Raw genomic sequence first — 17913 nt, 5'->3', positions numbered from 1 at the left:
TGTCATGACAACTGAGGCAGCTGGGCCCGCGTGGGCTAGGGAACTCCCTGTCGCTCTCTTCCCATTCTAGACTTGCCACAAGCCCTTTGCTTCTCCCCCCCTCCCACATGAACTACCGATACAATGGGAAATGTTGGTCAGTTTCTCTTCACTTTTGTTTGAGGCGAGGGCAAGAAGGATAACCTTGAAAGGAAACAGAGCCCTCTGGCAGCAGTTGGATGCAGAAAAATCTTACAAAACAGATGAATGGCAAAGATTTCCAAATTGCAATGTCTTATTCTCAAATTAGTAACCATGCTCTTTTGCAAGACCATTAAAATAAATTGCACATTACTTCAGTTGTTCAACTTTCTGTAAGATGTTGAGGTCAGGCCTGTTGTTACTGCAGCTGACGGATGTTTGTAAGGAGGAGCACAAAGTCCAGAACAAATTTTAATGATAAAAGATTTGTAAGATTCCCATAAGGGAATAGTTTTGCACAAAGGCTTCCATCCAAGTATTTTCTCGCCAAAAAAATGTTAGCATTGTGGCAGTAAACTCTCAGGACTCCTGAGTTCATCCTAAAATGAATGAGGATTTGAATTTTTATGCTTTCTTATATTTAAAGTGTACGTGTCCTATTTTGTTTTCAGTGTCTTCAAATATTTTTCAAAATATTGTACTATTTTTTAAACTTAAAATGGTTTCACTGCCTTTGTTAGAGCAGCGTTGCACTATCATTTCTGTAAAGCTGTTAAGTATTTGTAGGGTAATTGGATCTTGTTTTAAAGTCCACGTGCTTTGATGTTGATTTATCACAAGTGCGATAGAAATTTATTACATCCCTTTATCAAAGGTGTGTGAAACATTATGCAGATGTCACTAAATGCAGGTTTTAAAGAGTTAAAAAATACTTTTTTTCATAATATTTGCAACTGTTTTTAAGTCACTTTCACTTAGGATCGGACCAAAAAAGTTTTGTATCTATCAATGGAAAATACTCAGAGAAACCACCAGGTGAAAATACTTTTTCTTTGGAAAAATTTCCAAAGAAAGTACTGCCATATTTTTTCCAGTGCTCCCAAAAAATTGCCAACCAAATGTAACACAGCTTCTGTGCAGTTCTAAAAGCGGCCTTGAGTTTATTCCGTACGTCCTCTTGCACGAAGGAGCTCTGAATGCTGGTCAGCTTGCCGTTCATCTTCCATGTAAGATAGGCCCTTTGGGTCCAGGTGCTGCTGCAGGTTTGCCCTAGAGCCTGCGGGCCCCTGCGGCAGCTCCCGGTGAGCAGAGGCTGCGTGAAACTGACCAAGGTTTCTGGCCGTTCGGTGTTGGTCACTAATCTGTCCTCTAACCAAATCAGCAAGGTTAGGCGCAATGACCTCGTTACCAGTGCTCCCATCTGTTCTGTAGGAATGCTGTGTGTACCTTCATGCCCTGATGTCAGAATGTATCGAAAAACGTTCCTGGATTTCTCTTCAGTCCCCACCTCTTTTGGAAAAGTGTTCATGTTTAAACTGTGGTGTTTGCCCTATTTGTTTTTGCTGCTTGTTAGCAAAAATAAATAGCAGACCTGTGTGTGTGTGTGCGTGTGCATTTCAGTGTTTCTCACAAATGGCTATCCGTAAAGCTCTGCTTTGTCATGTTAAGAAGTCAAGCATCTAAAATTCCTGCATTTTGCATCAGTTTAAAATTTAAACTTAATAAACTAAATTTTTAGTCACAGCATCAAACACGAATTGGGCTTTCCAGGCCAGAATGTTGTACCTTGCAAATCAATTCTTGTTACTGAGCAATACAGTAAAACAAGCTTGCATAATAATAATAATAAAGAAGTTCAGTCACTGAAGTGGTGCTGAAATCAGCCTTGCTCTGGAACTGAGCAACTGCTGCATAAACAGCCTGCCTTTGCTGGCAGCCAGCAATGCTCCAAAGGTGCCAAGCCCTTCTGAAGGGGCAACAAGCCACTGATGTACCTTGCCTCTGTGGAGAAGGCAGCACTCCTTGTGTGGCTGGCCGTAAAGGAGTGAAGTTGGCAGCCACCGTATGAAGAGAGTAAACACAGCAAGTGGGGAGAGAATTACTGAAGGATTGGTTCTAAGTTGCAGAGTGTGAGCTAACGTCAGGGCTTTATTATGAGCTGTTTATTAAACTCTTTGTATCTTTGCCCTTGTTAAAACCACAAGAGAAAAAGGAAAGCTTTGCAATCACATTTAAAAATTTTGATTGGGTCTCACTTTCCTGACTGGCAGAGCATGAAGAAACATGCCATTCTACTGAGGATGTCGAAAGGGAGTCTGCTGCAAGCCGCTCACCCTCTTCACTGCCTGTTCTCTTCATCTTTCTGTTTAATAGAATCTTGCATCAAAAGCTGGCTGACTGCAACATCTGCAAAAGGTGTTCACAGCACTAGTACGGAAGTTGCAATTGGCAAAATTCTCCAAGTTACTTGTAATTTAGACCTTTGGAAATAGCCTTGATCTTGCTGGAGAAGTAAGATTTCAGTCTGCTGAAAACAATTCTTATGAGAACAGAAAAGGCCTTTAATTCACCGGAATGACTGATAACATTCTGTTTATGGCCTTGTAGTTTAAAGGCAAAATTAATTTACTTGGTCAACAGCTGCAACATGCTTTAACAGCCTTGTAGAATACTAAGTAAAAGTCCCTAGGTATGTGAAAATACAGTTCATTGCCAAAAATCAATGATTTTGCAATCAGTCATCTTTGCTAGTTCTAACGTTTTAAAATAAGATTCTGATCATTCATTGACAGTAGCTGTTTTATACAATACGTGAGCTTTAAGCAGATGTTTATATTGTCCAAAATAAAGGTTTTTTATGCAACTACATAGAGGTACATTTAATAATTGTGTGCCACAAAACATTACTCCTGAAAATAAATGAAACTACGAAGGAAACTTGGAAGCAAATTTTGTTTCAAGGTGACCTTTTGTGCTCACAGAAATCAAGCGCCTTGAGACTTTGCAGCTTTTATTTGGATAACAGGCAAGATGAGTGATTAATCTCAGTATCGCAATAATGTTGGTGAGGGCAATAAGAAACAATGCAAATATCTGCTGTGAAGTTCATCGGGGTCAGAAAATAAGCTTATAGCACTTAAAGTCTTCATTCTGCTGACAGCACAGCCAGCAGGTACAGAATGCAGCCATGACCTATTGGACAAGATACCTGCCTCTGTTCAGTTTTACACTTCTTTTTTTTTTTGCTTTGGGTTCTTTTATCCATCGTAACACAATGTGCTTTTACCAGAGTAACCTTCCTGGTGAACGGCATAGGAGGTGGAGTAACTGAACATTAAAGATGCAATTACATTTGCAGTCAATACTACCCAAATTAATCTATGTAAAGGTATATTGAGATGTTACTAATAAATTATACATCCAAACTGATTTTACTTTTTTCTCCTAACAACCTGATATTTTAAACGTCTTTCTGGGTACTGGATTTTGCTTATCTGGCATAGATTTTGGACTGGATGCTGCATTTCAGTGAGGCATTCAAGGATCTCTCTGGAAACCTGCAGAATTGTCCATTGTGAATAATGAAAAGATAGTTTTTTCCAAATTATTTTGAAATTAAGAATAATTGTGTATTCATAGAAAAATAACATATTCATGGTTTTAGTTGAGCCATGGATTCATTTAGCTCTTCCACTATGTTCTTCTCATGTCGGCTAAAATCTAACATCCTTGTAACCTGAACTCTGATATGCAAAATCTGTCATTTGTACGTAGCTTCCAGTGAATCTGAGTGCTAATCACACATTTTAAGAAAAAAATAAATAAAAATCAGTGAAGAAAGGACTGTTGTATAATATCCCTCATTACAGAATTGCTTGTGACTGCTAAAAGCAGTTTGTTGCGTGCTGGATAAAAAAAAAGGGAAGGGTGGGGAGTGTAAAGCTCCACAGAAGATGTCTTGTCTCTAAAACCCTTCTTTGAATTTCATCTGTCAATTTTGCTTGCTGTTGGGAAGAGAAGCTTTATATAAGTGGAGACTACATCTCAATATATTAATAATCTGATAGTTAACAGAATTCTTTCATATGTTCTAACTATATGAAAGATTAATTTTTTTTAGCATTTATATATTTCTTTCATTGAATTATATTGACTAATACTATTCAAGAAAAAATATTTCAAATGTATTCATTTTTTTTGAATTCTCAGCAATTGCATGGGAATAACTTCAAAGTGTTTCTACCTATTATAATTTTTCTTTATGTTCTGTGTCCCTCAAGAAAATATTCCCCTTGTCAAAAGAAGCATGTCTCTGAAATTCTGTGCCACTTTTTGCACTTGGAAGTCACAAAGAAGTGAAAGAAAAATAACGATGAAAGAAGTGCTATAAAGCTATTTTCTGCCCTGAAATGTTCTACATTTTTAATAAGATCCCAGATTGTCTGTAGCAGTGGCCATCTTTATTATTACTATTATTGTATGAGGAGTGAATGCCTTTGCTTCTGTTGCACACGTGCACATTTACTATCTTTAATGGCTTGTTTAAATTAAGTAACAGTGCACTTAAATTCTGGGAGTCTTATTACCTCACTGAGATGCTGCCACTCTTTTTGTATTGTGACAGAAACCCCTTGGTCAAATTGTATCTGTCTCTTTTTATCCCATTTTTACCAGTAGATAATGTTGCGATGAAAGATCCTCCGGACTTATTGGACAGGCAGAAATGCCTGGAGGCCTTGGCGTCTCTGCGGCACGCCAAATGGTTTCAGGTTGGCTATTTGTTCTTACCTTGTTGTTACTGTAGCCTTATGAGGTTTAATTTCAGATATTTAATTTTAATGCCTCTTTAACTTCTGATTAGTCCCTAGTAGAGCAAAGGTCTAGATTTCCGAATTCAGTGCTGTACTGTGTAAGGGGCAGGCATGACAGGTAGACAGCCAACTGGTCTAGAGTTGTCATGAGGCTACAAGAGCAATCTTGATATTTTGCTTCCTTTTCTTTGTCTCTCTGTAAGTTGAAATATTTTACTTAATATAACTGTTCTTTTGCATGAAGCTGATTAAGTATTAAATAGTTATTGTAACAAAAAAATCTATCACAGGACTCTGTGCTCTTTTTTTTTTTTTAAAAAAAAAAAAAAAAGGCAAAATTGAAGGCCAGGTCTTTGCAGGTATATTGGAACCCTTTTGTTTGTTTTAGGCCAGGGCAAATGGACTAAAATCATGTGTAATTGTGCTTCGTATTCTACGGGATTTGTGCAACAGAGTCCCCACATGGGCACCACTGAAAGGATGGGTAAGTACAGAAAGAGCTGAAGGCAGCCTGGTCAGATCTTAAATTTTCTACGGATTGTAGCGGTGTTTGGACTGGGGGAAGCAGTGCATTGTATGACACTCCTCCCTTTAACCTGCCTCCCCCCTCTTTTCTCCCCGCTCCCCACTAACTGCTAGCTGTGTAGAGAAGTGCTTACCAGAAGGAAAAAGAATGAGTCGTGTTCAGTCTGTAAGATGTACTGATACCATGGGAAGAGGCGTGACATTGTGGGGCCTTGCACGTCCTCATGGATTATCAGTAGAATCCCACTTGTTGCTTCCAACCTCAGTTTTTCAAGTCTCCTGCTACCATGACAGAGCTGGTCCTTTCAGAGCAGCCACTTCGTGTTAGCAGGTCTGGGGAAGGCAAAATGCTCTGTGTGTCCAGAGAGGAACGCTTCGGAGGTCAGCAGAGGCAGCGTTTTCTCTCACGTAGAACTGATATCCCTTTGACAGGAGGAGAATATTCACATGATTTGGCTGTAGAAGGCTTCTCCTTTTAGACTTCCAGTGCAGTTAATGGAGAGCAGTTGGTTTTCTCAAAAGGTGACTCAGAGCAGGGAACAAATATACACGCCATGAACTGTCCTCTGAGATGGCAGCCTCTGTCAGTTAGACCTGTAGTGGATTAAAGTTGAAGTAAGCTGATGTGAATATTCTTCCCCTCTACCTCTCCATATTTAACTGCAGTTATAGTTACCCTTGTGTCCATACTAATCATAATTTAATGTCTTCTAGCCACTCGAGCTTATATGTGAAAAATCTATAGGTACTTGTAATAGACCTTTGGGCGCTGGGGAAGCATTACGACGAGTGATGGAGTGTTTGGCATCTGGAATTCTGCTTCCTGGTAAGGGGCCAGATTAACCTCAGGAATACAGAATGTTGATCGAGCAGCCCAGACCAATTTAAAAGTATGCTGCTGTATGATTAGATGAAAAACACCCGCCTTGTGCATCCCACCTGCAATGGAACTGAATGAATATGGCTTATTATTTAAAACTGAAAGATAAAAGGAAGTTGCATGGTCAAACTGAAGTACTTCCAACACAGTTAGGAGTTCATGGGGAATGTTAGGTTTGTTTATAAACGAACCTCTATCTTATTAAGGGGTTGCAAACAAATCTGGACCTAACGACCAGCTACTTCATTTAGATTTACTGAAATCACCGTATCTACCCAAAACATTATTATTATTATTTCTTTTTAAACCTCTTGCTTTTAATTCACATTGTTGTACACGTGCGGTGTTCACACTGATAAGTTCTGTGGCCTCTTGCTTCATGGGTTAGCTTGCTTTGGATAATATTTGAATCCCTTATTGGGAAAGGTGCACTTCCCACTCTGCTGAAGATGAAGGCTACCTGTTAGAATATTCGTTACTCCCTTTTTTCACGTTGCTTTGTTTACTCTCAATAATCTATTTTGCCTTTTTCCTTCCCAGGAGGCCCAGGTCTGCATGACCCCTGTGAACGGGAGCCAACAGATGCTTTGTCGTATATGACAGTTCAGCAAAAAGAAGCCATTACGCACAGTGCTCAGGTAGAAAACTCATGCTGAGGAGCTAGGTGCTATAATACTCGAGATTTCAGCTAATTAATTCAATTTATTCTCTGACATGATAGCTTATTTTAATGGTGGTCCTGATGGTTCTTACAGTGCCCTGCACTGGAAAGATGAAATAATATTTTTATGAGTGCAAGAGTTAAATACAGATGAAATACAGCCCTTACACAAGGCAGCCTAATGTGTGTGCACCATTTGCATCCTACTTCAAGCGCTTACGGCACAGAATCCTTGGGTAGGCTCCCTGTCAATGTGGCCTGCACTTTATATTACAGAAATTGATGTGTTTTAAATTTCTAAAAATTAACATTTTCACGGAAGAAATGACTTTGTGTCTACAAACTTAGACAACTCAGATAAAATAGCATTGTGATGTATTTCTACTGTCATTTTATAGCATGCCCTCAGATTATCAGCCTTTGGTCAGATCTATAAGGTTTTGGAAATGGATCCCCTCCCATCAAATAAGTCATTTCAGAAATATTCCTGGTCAGTAACTGACAAAGAAGGTAGGTATTGTATGCTCTAAAAATCACTAATTTGGAAGTAAACTAGGGATTAATATAGAACGAGTGAAATTCCTGAGTTCCATGCTATGAATGTACAGTGAAGATTTTTCTTTATGTCAAATGTTTTGTTTTGTTTTGTTTTTTACTCGGTTTGTTGTTTGTTTTTTGCTGTTGTTGGTTGGTTGGTTTGTTTTAGTTGTTTGGCTTGTTTTGTTTTGTTTTGGTTGGTTGGTTTGCTGTTTGGTTCTTTTTTGGTGGCTTGGTTTGTTGCTTTTAATATACTTATTTTATTGTTACGAGAAAATCGGAATGTTCTGTTCTCCAGAAGTACCAACAGAGAAGCAGTTAGGGAATAGCTGATGACTTTCTTTAAAGCACAAATCCTTTTGGGGTCTGAAGAGTAAAGTTAATATTTACGATTCTTGTGCTGGGGAAGGAGAGACTTCAGACTGGTCAAAAAACGTATAATGAATGTCCATAATGAGAATTACTCACATTTTTCCTAAAAAATAGTATACATCTAACAAAAAACTTTCCATGTATTTCTTTTTTGGAAAAACAAAATTATTACAGTTCTTGCCATAGACTAAATATAAAGCAAACAAAAAAAGCCACTACAGAATTATACTACTTACAGCACACATACTATTGGAAACAGACATCTTGCATGGCCTGGTGCAATGAGTAATAAGCTATTAATGGTTTACGTGTAACAGTAAGAAAGCTTTGACTGAAGGTTGAGTTCTTTTCATAGTAATAAATGTGAAAAGAACAGTATGGGACTAATCAGATTCCTGCTGTGGAATTTTGTTTTTCTAAAAGTTTATTCATATTACAAGGAAATTTATACTCTAGGTACAGGCTCATCTGCTCTCAAGAGACCATTTGAAGATGGTGTTGGGGATGAGAAAGATCCAAATAAAAAGATGAAGCGTAATCTGAGGAAAAGTAAGTGCAACGCTTCTCCATTCTCTTTTCAAAGAACCATTGTACAGTGGGAGCTGGCTTAAAAGCTTCTCCCTGTTGGTGTGGAATAGCATGCAAGGAAGTCTTTGGAACAAGAAATGGCGCCTCTCTTGTCCCACATTGAGAATATACATTTCTTACTGGGCATCTGAATTTCCCCTGACATGTTTTACTAACTGAATGATTTGCACTCTAAATAGGATTGCTTGTCAGGTCATATGAAAATTTAAGTTGCCCAAGCAACTGAGATATTTTATTGATTACTGTCCTCTACCAGTATTTTCCACCAAATACTGCAGTGATTTTGCTGTGTGAAGATACGCCTTTTTTGCACTCCTCCCTTCTCAAGAAAAATAAAATGCTTAATCTACAAAACAATGACGCTGAAAATGCACAGACTAAAAGTCTCAGCATTTCTGGGATCCCGTCAATTCCAGAGGCTGTTTAGATTGTGCTGCATTGGTGCCAATTCTATGTCTGGTTCTTCACTACCTATGAAACTTGTTACTCTTATAGCAACCAGGAAAAATACAGGTAGCTGGAAAAGAATTGTACTAACGATATTAAAAGATGGGTAATTATAGTTACCCAAAAGTGGAATGGCTTATTACAGACTTAACAGTGTCATGACTATCCTCAATCTTTGAGAGGCTGAGGGGTTGTTTTGCTCCTTTATACAGACAGAAAGCTCTTAAATGCAAACTGTTTCATTTTTCTGTTCATCTTGTTTTGTTCATCTCCCCTCACCCTTTTTTTCCCCCCCTTCTCCCCCTCCTTCCCCACTATCTTGTACTAGTACTAGATAGTAAAGCAATAGATCTCATGAATGCTCTGATGAGGCTGAACCAAATCAGGCCAGGGCTTCAGTATAAGCTGCTATCACAGTCCGGTCCAGTCCATGCCCCAGTCTTCACAATGTCTGTAGATGTTGATGGTACGACATATGAAGCATCAGGACCTTCTAAGAAAACAGCCAAGCTCCATGTGGCAGTGAAGGTAAGGCAGCCTAAAATACTCTGCTAACCCCAGATCTTGGAACATAGAGCATGAAATATGGTTAGAACTAGTAATACTGGTAAAACTCAATAATGAATAAAATTTTAAAACTGAATTTTAAAAATGGATGAAGCTGAGGTGCTACCTGTGTACTTGAAACAGAGGTTCAAAGGGCACCAATATTTTTAGACTTGTGGAGAGGGACAATGTGGAAATGTGAAGGAAAAACGTCCCAGGGCTCTGCTCATGTGCCAGAGAATTGAACGCAGTGTTTAAGTTCTGGATTGGGGGGGTGTACGTGCTGGTTTTGTTCTGTTCTCCTCCTCCCTCCTCTTGGCTAGAAAACAGCATGTTGGTGGCTCCCTCTTTCTCCCCTTCCTTCTCTGTGTCTGTCCATTCCTGGGTTGTGAAACTCCTTGACACATGGAGTTGTTTCCTGTCTTCAGTGTTTGAAGAGTACCTTTTGTGCACTGGGATGAACGCTGTACATAAATGATTGGTCTCCAGTCAGTTTTTCAGTAAAACTAATCTCATGCAGTCGCTAGTCAACCTACTGTTGCTTCTTGTAGGTGCTGTACATGGCAGAGCTTTTGTCTGTTAAGCAGTAATAGACTGGAATGCCCAACATGAACACCTTTGTTGTATGGCAAGAGGACAGTTCAGACTGCTAAAGCAGACCGAGCCTGCTGGGTTTCTGGGAAGAAAGGAAAGTTTCCTACAGATTTTTCATGTGAAAGAGAACCTCTTCTAATAGAACTGCACTTATGATAGGAGCAAGCGCATCTGTCATTCTGTGCTTCGTTTTGTGTTTTTAAGGAGAATTGCCTTTTTAGAAGCTTCATCTGGCAACTTTCTGCTTTCTTTTGATTTCAGTTTCGAAAATCCCATTGTCCCTCGTGCTTTCAAGTTCAAAGTGTCCAGAAGTATCTGAGGGATGTGTTGTTCCTCAGGAAAAGCAGCTCTCTGCATGTGTGTCCTTCCAGACCTTCTTCCTCGTACTTTTATTTTACCTCACTCCCTGCAGTTGTTTGGAGGAGAAAAAAAAAAAATCTATATATAGAGATTTTTTATTTTTTTAACAGAACTTGCCCTGAAAAGCTGCAACTTCTCTGCCATTGAACCTCTCTGTATCTGCGCTGGTACACACCTAGCTCTGTTCTCTCTCAGTCTACACATACACAAATCCTTGGTTGAATTTCAAAACATCCCCAATTCAAGCCAAGGGCAAATGGATGGTGTGTAGATACAATTTTTTTTTTCCCTGAGCAAATCTGGGGCCTTTCTTCCCAGACTTACAAGAGAGCTTAGTGTAACCATTTCAGTTTCCAGACCTGATCTTTTTAAAACACAGAAGCCTTGAAAATTCACCTAAATACACAGCAATTGTATGGGAGCTGAGTCTGGGATGGCTTCTGTAGTTCTCAGTTCAGTGTTTGAACAGTGATTTTTGCAGGCTTTCTTCTTGGGACTACGTTTTCAAGGGAGCTTCAGGTTGGTTTCAGATTCCCTGGGGCTGTGTCTGGTACCACTGTCCAGGTAGGTTAGGTAGCTGGTTAAAGGAGAGGCTGACGTTGCTAGCGGAGGATGTTTTTGAAGGAACCGATTAGTACCTTAATCGGAGAGTAAAATTTCATTTGGCGTACAGCTGCTGGAAGCAACAAGTAGGAAGTTGTGACATGCTCCACTAAAACTTACTGCAGATGGAGTGGTTTGTTGCTGCCAGCTGGACCCTCCCTCATCTCACAGCTCAGCTCAGGATACCCGAGTTTGTTCCCTGTACACCCACTTTGGAAGCATCTACCCTCCCGTGTTCTGAAAGATGCAAGCAAGGAAGGTGATGTCAGCCCTGTAGCTCCAGGGATACACTTTGCATGACCAGCTGTCACTGCACTTTTCTAGGAAGCTCCAGAAGTGCCATCTTCTAGAAGTGTAGTGCTTTGATTCTCATGAGACTGTTTGTCCTGTTTGCCCCGCAGTCAGTCTATTCATCTGTCTATATACACAGAGAGAGAGGAAAAAGTATGCAAAACAATCTCCTTATCATACTGTTAAGCAGTACCATGGAGTGGATGAACTTTTTAACTTTACCCTATTATTTTGCATGGAATTATCAAGATGAACGATGTTCATGAGTAATTGCTGTCTTTGAGACAAACATTTCTGTTTGTGTTGATTCCACTTTTGGAAACCTAGGACTATTTCCCCCATTGCTGCTGTGCTTTTCTCCATTTCAACACAGGAGAAAATGCATTTTCTAAGCAATCTGCCTTTATTAAGTGTGTGGTGGCCATTCTTTTGTGTTGTGATTAGCCCTCTATTTGTTTATATTTGTTTTGGTAGCGTTAACCTATTTTACAGTTCATTTCATGTGGTTTTGTTGTAGGTTTTACAAGCAATGGGGTATCCAACTGGTTTTGATGCAGATGTCGAGTGTGTGAGTTCTGATGAAAAATCAGATACCGAAGGCAAAAATGAAACAGTGTCTTCAATCTCAAGCAATAATACTGGAAATTCTACATCTGACACCTCCACTACCCTAGAGGTGAATATTGCATAGAAAAGTACAAGTGATGGAGAGGTGTGGGGTTTTTGTTTTGTTTCCTGTCTTGGAAAAGGATGATGTTTTCTTTATGGCAGCAGATGAGAAACTGAGTCTCAGACCTTCCATAGGCTTTGTCACTGTGCACAAATAACTTGATTTTTATGCCTCCTTTCCTAAAATTTAAGGTGAAGTAGCCATATTATGCTCTTAAGACCATAAACTCTTTGACAGGTGTTGTCTCTTCTACTTTGTTCACATACGGTCCGGTCCTAGGAGTGGGACAGCATAATCTTTTGTTACCTTTGGGCTTTGGTAATGCAATTTTGGTATTTTCTCTCTCGTAATAGGTTTGTCAAACAGGTATAGTTCTGCAGACAGTATTTTACTGATACACCTGAAGACCAATGAAAATAAAACAATTCATCAAGGGATGTTAAGAAATGTAAAACCTAATACCTCTATACATATTGAATGCCCTAGAAAAAGCCACATTGAAGATTACATTGAAATTGGATCATTTATGTTAACTTCAGCACTTGTAGCTGACTGAAGTCGGTTGCTACAAAGAAGTATGCAGTGCTTGTTTCCTCACTGAAGTTGTAAGAAATATGGTATTCCTCAAAGGACAAAATTCCAGTAACTTTAGCAGTCTTGGCAGAATGTCCCCAGAAATCATGCTAGGATGGGTCTGTAGTACATTATTTGCATGTTTTCTTAAAGTATTTCTGGTATTTCTTTTCACAATTGAGAAAGCAGGAGATTTTGAAGTGGTGCTTGGATATCTTCTCCTTTGCCCTTCTCTTTCTGATTTCCTTGACCAATCTCCATAATTGAAATAAGGGATTTTAGAGAATTATTCTGTGTAAAAAGAGAGTAACAGCTTTTATTTATGTATTTGTTTGCCTGATTGTTCTGTGGCAAGCTCTCGAGGCTGTACAGATAAACCACTGTAGATATCTGCTTTATTTTTAGTCGTAATGCTTTTCTCAGACAATGGGGAGGGGTTATACTATGAAACCAGTAATCATTCAGTTCAAGTATTTGTCAATACATTGAAACATGAATTTCTTCAGCTGGAGGTCACTTTCTTTCCAGACAGTGCATATTTACTGATGACTCAGTTTATATATGTTTTTAGTCCAATGACGTATTTCCAGGGAAAAAGTGCACTTGGATCTTAGCTCTACCTTCCTTGCTTCCCGAACAGTTGCAGATACATTTGTTGTAACGTGTGACCTGGGTGGAGAGCTCTGCAGTCAGAGCTCAGTAGTGCCAGGATGTAATTAGATCGAGGAGCAGAGATGTGCACAAGGTTGAGAAGGCCAGTCTCCCCTTTATCAGCATTTGATGTCAAGGAACTTGACACCATGGCTTCAGCTTTGGAAACCTCAGGGTTGAAATTCCAAGCACAGCTGGTGAGAAGTTCAGTGATGGGTAGACACCAGACCAGGCCCTGAAGACCAGGCTCACTTCTGGACAGAAACACAGGGTATAACTTCTTTTATGGTATTTTTGTCCCCCTGCCATTCTCTAGAGAAGAGACTTTGTCTGGTATTCTAGCGCAGCATGTTACACTGAAGCCAAGGCAGTGTTATCTGTGATACAGGTCTGTTACTGGAGTGTCTACTGAGGCACACGTACTAGGAACAACAAGCTGTTGTGGAAGCTTGACACGGTGATAATGCCGGCCTTCTCTAAGGGGCTGGCCGTTTGACGCTGTAAGCTGTACTGCTGTAGATGTTTGCCATTTGAAGACATAAAGGCTCTAAAGCAACACCATAAATGTGTCTCTAGGTAAGAACTCAGGGTCCTATACTGACAGCAAGTGGCAAAAACCCAGTGATGGAGCTTAATGAAAAAAGAAGAGGTCTGAAGTATGAGCTCATCTCCGAGACGGGTGGAAGCCATGACAAGCGCTTTGTGATGGAGGTGAGAGAAACAAGCTTGTAGAGTTGGTAGGTGGTTTTAGCAACAATGCTTCAGTCTTTGGGGTTCTTGCTGCCATGATTTTAGATTTTTTGTGTTTTGCTTTTTGCAGCGCACAGCTGTAGTGATGTTTTTCAGGCTTTTGTATCTCTTATTACAGCTGTGATGATTAGACTGGGGAAGGGAATGTCTTTTATGCTGTAGGAAAATAAAAATGAGAAAACTGGATTCTGACAGCCCCAAACCACATTAAGTCTTGTCACAAGTAGGAGAAAAGTAGATGATCTACAGTCTGACAAACAAAAAAACCTGATTAGCAAATTTTGCAAATATGCTTGGTAATCCCACAATTTGAATCTCCTGTTGGAGTCTTAGGGGGGTATTTGGAATGACTGTGACAGAAGCTAAACTTGTGCGTCTTCTCTTCTTCATCTACTTGTGCTATCTCTGAAGTAGCAGCTAACTTGGAAAGAGTTATGAGGTAGTGCTCCAGTTAAATAGTGTATATATAGTGTAAGCAAAGGTGTTGTTGTTTGAGGCACTGATAAAGTTGAGGGGGACTCAATATTTGACTGAAATGCCCTGTTTCCCAGCAGTATCGTTTATTTGTTGAGAAGCCCTCACTGTGAGGGTGACAGAGCACTGGAACAGGCTGCCAGAGAGATTGTGGAGTTTCCTTCTCTGGAGATACTCAAAATCCACCTGGATGCCATCCTGCGCAACGTGCTCTGGGTGATCCTGCTCAGCAGGCAGGTTGGATCAGACGATCTTCAGTGGTCCCTTCCAGCCTCGGCCATTCTGTGATTCTGTGAAGTTCAGGCATACTGGTTAAATTCAGTATCAAACAGATACACTGGTCCTCTTTTAATTGTACTTGTAGTTTCCAGGTTCCTATTATCAGTCATGTAATGGTTCATGTGATCACATGCACACGCTTCATCAGCTTCGTGTTCTTGAAGCTGAAGAAAGAAATTTGTCGTATAAAACACGGAATAGTTTTTGTTTGTTGTTTTTTAACTACTGAGGCTCTCTCATCACTGACCAGTAGGTGCAGCATGGTACTCCCAAGGATAAAATACTAGACATAAATTCATATCTTAATTTTCAGGTAGAAGTAGATGGCCAGAAGTTCAGAGGTGCAGGTCCAAATAAGAAAGTAGCAAAAGCAAGCGCTGCATTAGCTGCACTTGAGAAACTGTTTTCTGGGCCTAATGCAGCAAACAACAAGAAGAAGATTCTTCCTCAGGTAAGAATTGTTACTTGCTTTTTGGACTACTCTGTTATCACAGCTCTTGTGTGGTTTTATGACATGTGACTTTCTAGAGGAAGCAAGTAATTTCAGTTTCTTGTCTTGTGCACACTCTGTAAGGTTTCTATTTTTATTCTTATATAGTAATTGTTGTAGTATAGCCATATAGTATGATAGCTGGGACTGTATTGTGCTAGCGCTACTACAAAATATTTTCCTATTATTAAGGGGTTTAACCTAGAGGACACAGAGTAGAAAACGAGGCACAAAGAGAGGTGGTGATTAGCCAGAGGAAATACAATGAGGTCAACGGTTCACTGATGACATGGAAGTCTCTTGTGTATAAGGCCAGAGCCATACTGTGCTCCTCCATTATCTAAGATACATAGACTTAAAGAATAAATCATTTATAGCTTGGCAAAGGCATTAACTCTATGTTCTGGAGTAAGTTGAGATTTTTGCACCAGACTTTTCGAATGAGACATTTTATTTAGTCAGGACGCTTCTGTAATAAAAAGCTTGGTCTTGTCCATTAGGTTTAATAGCCACAATGATTTCTCAAGTCTATTAAGTTTAAGGTTGAACAGAGCAGAAACTATCAACAGTGTTCTTCCTCCAGAGAACTGTTATCAGAAAAAAAGAGAAAAAACCTTGAGGGTTACCATTTGGATCTCTTTTGTGCAAATGTGTTAGAATTAGGATTTTCTTATTTCACAGTAGCAGAATGTATCCCAAAATACACTTACAAAAATTAAAAGTCAACTCTATTTTTGTCTGTAATTACTAAGTCCTCCTCAGTTCACTAAGACTTTCGGTTAGGAGTATTTCCGTTTCCATTACTGTATTGAAAGTCTAGTAGATCAGAAGAAATGGTACCTCACAGGACAATGTTCCACAGGCAGCTAAAATATGAGAATGACTTCTGATTCTGGCACTTACTAAATCTTTTTTTTTAACTTTTTTTTTCTCTGTGTGTTTATGGCCAAACTTGTCTTTGAAATATCTAGATATGCTTGATTTTACTGTTTTCAGAAGGTAGCCGGGGGGTATGTAGTACAGCAAAGCTCTGCTCTGATGCACTGAGCAACACCAGCGTCTGCAGCTCCTTGCTGTGCTCTGAGTTCTTTCACTCTTGACAATGGGAAAGGAAGGTGGCGTTCTAAAAGAAGCTGGTCTGAAGTAATCCAGCATTGTCATGAGGTGGTTTTGTTTTTGTGGTGAAGTCCTCGCCCTGCTGAAGATTTGTGGATTCAGAGTTGTAGGAGAAAAGCAAAGACCACGTTGTAGATCAGGGAGAGGCAGTTTGTAAGGATGTGGGAAAGACAGCGGCGAGGCACGTCAGAGAACAGGGCAGAAACTACTCATGTTTGATCATGCCCACGCAACCAAAACTGAAGGAAATAAAACATGGCCTGACTATGCCAACTGCCAGGACAGAGTGAAGTGACCATGCTCTTGGATTCAGAGTGCTATGCAGTCGGTGAGAACAGAGAGCTTTTCGTCTCAGAAGGGACTCGCTTGGTTTCTGTCAGTCTTTTTTTTTAAATGTTACTTCTCCATTTTGTACTCTGTGTTAAATAAGGCTTCTGCAGCAAGCATTCTCAAAGAGATTTGGGAAAGGTGGTGATTTAATGCAGATGGCCTTGTATTTCCAGCAACACTTCAACCTTCTGAATTGCTATTGTTTTTATTACTCTGAGCAGACTAAAGGGGTTGTCAATACAGCTGTTTCGGCAGCAGTCCAGGCTGTTCGAGGTAGAGGAAGAGGTGCTTTAACACGAGGGGCATTTGTTGGGGCAGCTGCTGCTACTGGATACATAACACCAGGTAAGGCATGGCAATAACAGCTGATACTTTAATTCTGACTACCGGTGTGCTCTATTCCATTTGTCAGTCAACTATGCAAGTGACCTCTTCAGCTTCAGTCATCTGAGATGAAGCAGAAGAGAGAATTCATGGGCATTTTAATAAATCAAAGAGCTGAAAAACTGGCAGTACCTATCCTTTATAAGTCTGCAACTTAAAACTCCATGTGCACAGGGCACGAGTACACAGTTATCCCCATAATGGCTTTCCTGGCTTTATCATTCTATTATCTATCTGTGTAGTTGACTGCCAAACAATTTCCCAAACTTTCTTCCTAGGTCAGGAACCTCTTGGATCACGTGTCCTGTAGCAGTAGGATTGGCTTGCCCAAGAAACCCTTGCAGGGATAGAACTGGCAGTCACTGTGATCCCAGAAACTTTCCACATGAATTGGGCATGTGGGCACAATATCTGTCAGTAGCTTCTGTGCTGGCCTAAAAAAACAAAAGTAAAAGAATTTGTGTTCATACTCTGTTAATTCATCATCTGTGCTGTATTGTTCTGAGTAGCAAAGGATCTTTTGAAATCCAAGGGCCTTGTGGTTCACATATGTGGTACTTTCTGTACACAGCAGGTGAGTTGCTAATCAGGTTATTTCACTGCTGATTCCTCAGGGCAGATCTGCAACCATCAGAGGCAAAACTATTTGAGCTTTAAGAGCTGAGGTGCTCAACTATTAGTGGCTGGTACAAAATAGTGATGATTTTTATTAACCAGTAGGTTGCAAGCAGATATGAAAGGCGTACAGAGTGTAAGCTGTTACAATCCCCAGACAAGAAACTTTTAATGAAATGTTAACTTTCTCGTTACTTTCCAAAGTGCGTTGTTTTTTGTGACTCTGCATCATATCTGAGGCTTGCAAGTAATGTGAAGGGAGTCTAGATGTTGTTTTGACTTTGAATATGAATCACAGATTTTTAAGAATGAGATGCTTGGAGATCCCTTAGTCAAAGCAAACCCAATAGCTTCCAAAAGTAGTATGTATACTCATACTCAAGTTTTTAGATTATAGCAGGAGCT

At 39.8% G+C, this 17913-nt stretch overlaps 2 protein-coding genes across 45 annotated transcripts in view; one reads left to right on the top strand and one right to left on the bottom strand.

Annotated features, from left to right (window-relative positions):
• CRB2 (crumbs cell polarity complex component 2) overlaps positions 1-17913 on the bottom strand; it is a 147053-nt gene that overhangs the window by 103055 nt on the left and 26085 nt on the right. For 5 of the 9 annotated variants that reach the window (XR_014574384.1, XM_083806937.1, XM_083806941.1 and 2 more), the window contains one exon: positions 5432-5891. The exons of 3 other annotated variants lie outside the window; for them this stretch is intronic. The gene's annotated coding sequence lies outside the window, so the exon portion shown is untranslated. Of the gene's footprint in view, positions 1-5431; positions 5892-9455; positions 11663-17913 lie in introns of those variants that run through there. One more of the 9 variants, XM_083806942.1, reaches the window with a different exon arrangement.
• The window catches only part of STRBP (spermatid perinuclear RNA binding protein), a 66648-nt gene that overhangs the window by 35750 nt on the left and 12985 nt on the right, over positions 1-17913 (top strand). For 30 of the 36 annotated variants that reach the window (XR_014574387.1, XR_014574388.1, XR_014574389.1 and 27 more), the window contains 11 exons: positions 4636-4730; positions 5161-5256; positions 6012-6123; positions 6718-6815; positions 7237-7348; positions 8204-8296; positions 9111-9310; positions 11694-11852; positions 13647-13781; positions 14887-15024; positions 16731-16854. Coding sequence is in view for 20 of the 36 variants with exons in the window: in XM_083806969.1 (XP_083663095.1) it covers positions 4636-4730; positions 5161-5256; positions 6012-6123; positions 6718-6815; positions 7237-7348; positions 8204-8296; positions 9111-9310; positions 11694-11852; positions 13647-13781; positions 14887-15024; positions 16731-16854 (1362 nt within the window). In the remaining 16 variants the exon portion in view is untranslated. The remainder of the gene's footprint in view (positions 1-4635; positions 4731-5160; positions 5257-6011; positions 6124-6717; positions 6816-7236; positions 7349-8203; positions 8297-9110; positions 9311-11693; positions 11853-13646; positions 13782-14886; positions 15025-16730; positions 16855-17913) is intronic. The other 6 variants (XR_014574386.1, XM_083806984.1, XM_083806982.1 and 3 more) reach the window with 2 other exon arrangements.

The sequence above is a fragment of the Anser anser genome (genome assembly GCF_964211835.1).
Source record: "Anser anser genome assembly, chromosome: 21".
NCBI lineage: Eukaryota > Metazoa > Chordata > Aves > Anseriformes > Anatidae > Anser > Anser anser.
Note: the sequence above shows the minus strand (reverse complement) of the source record. Positions and strands in the feature narration are given on the sequence as shown.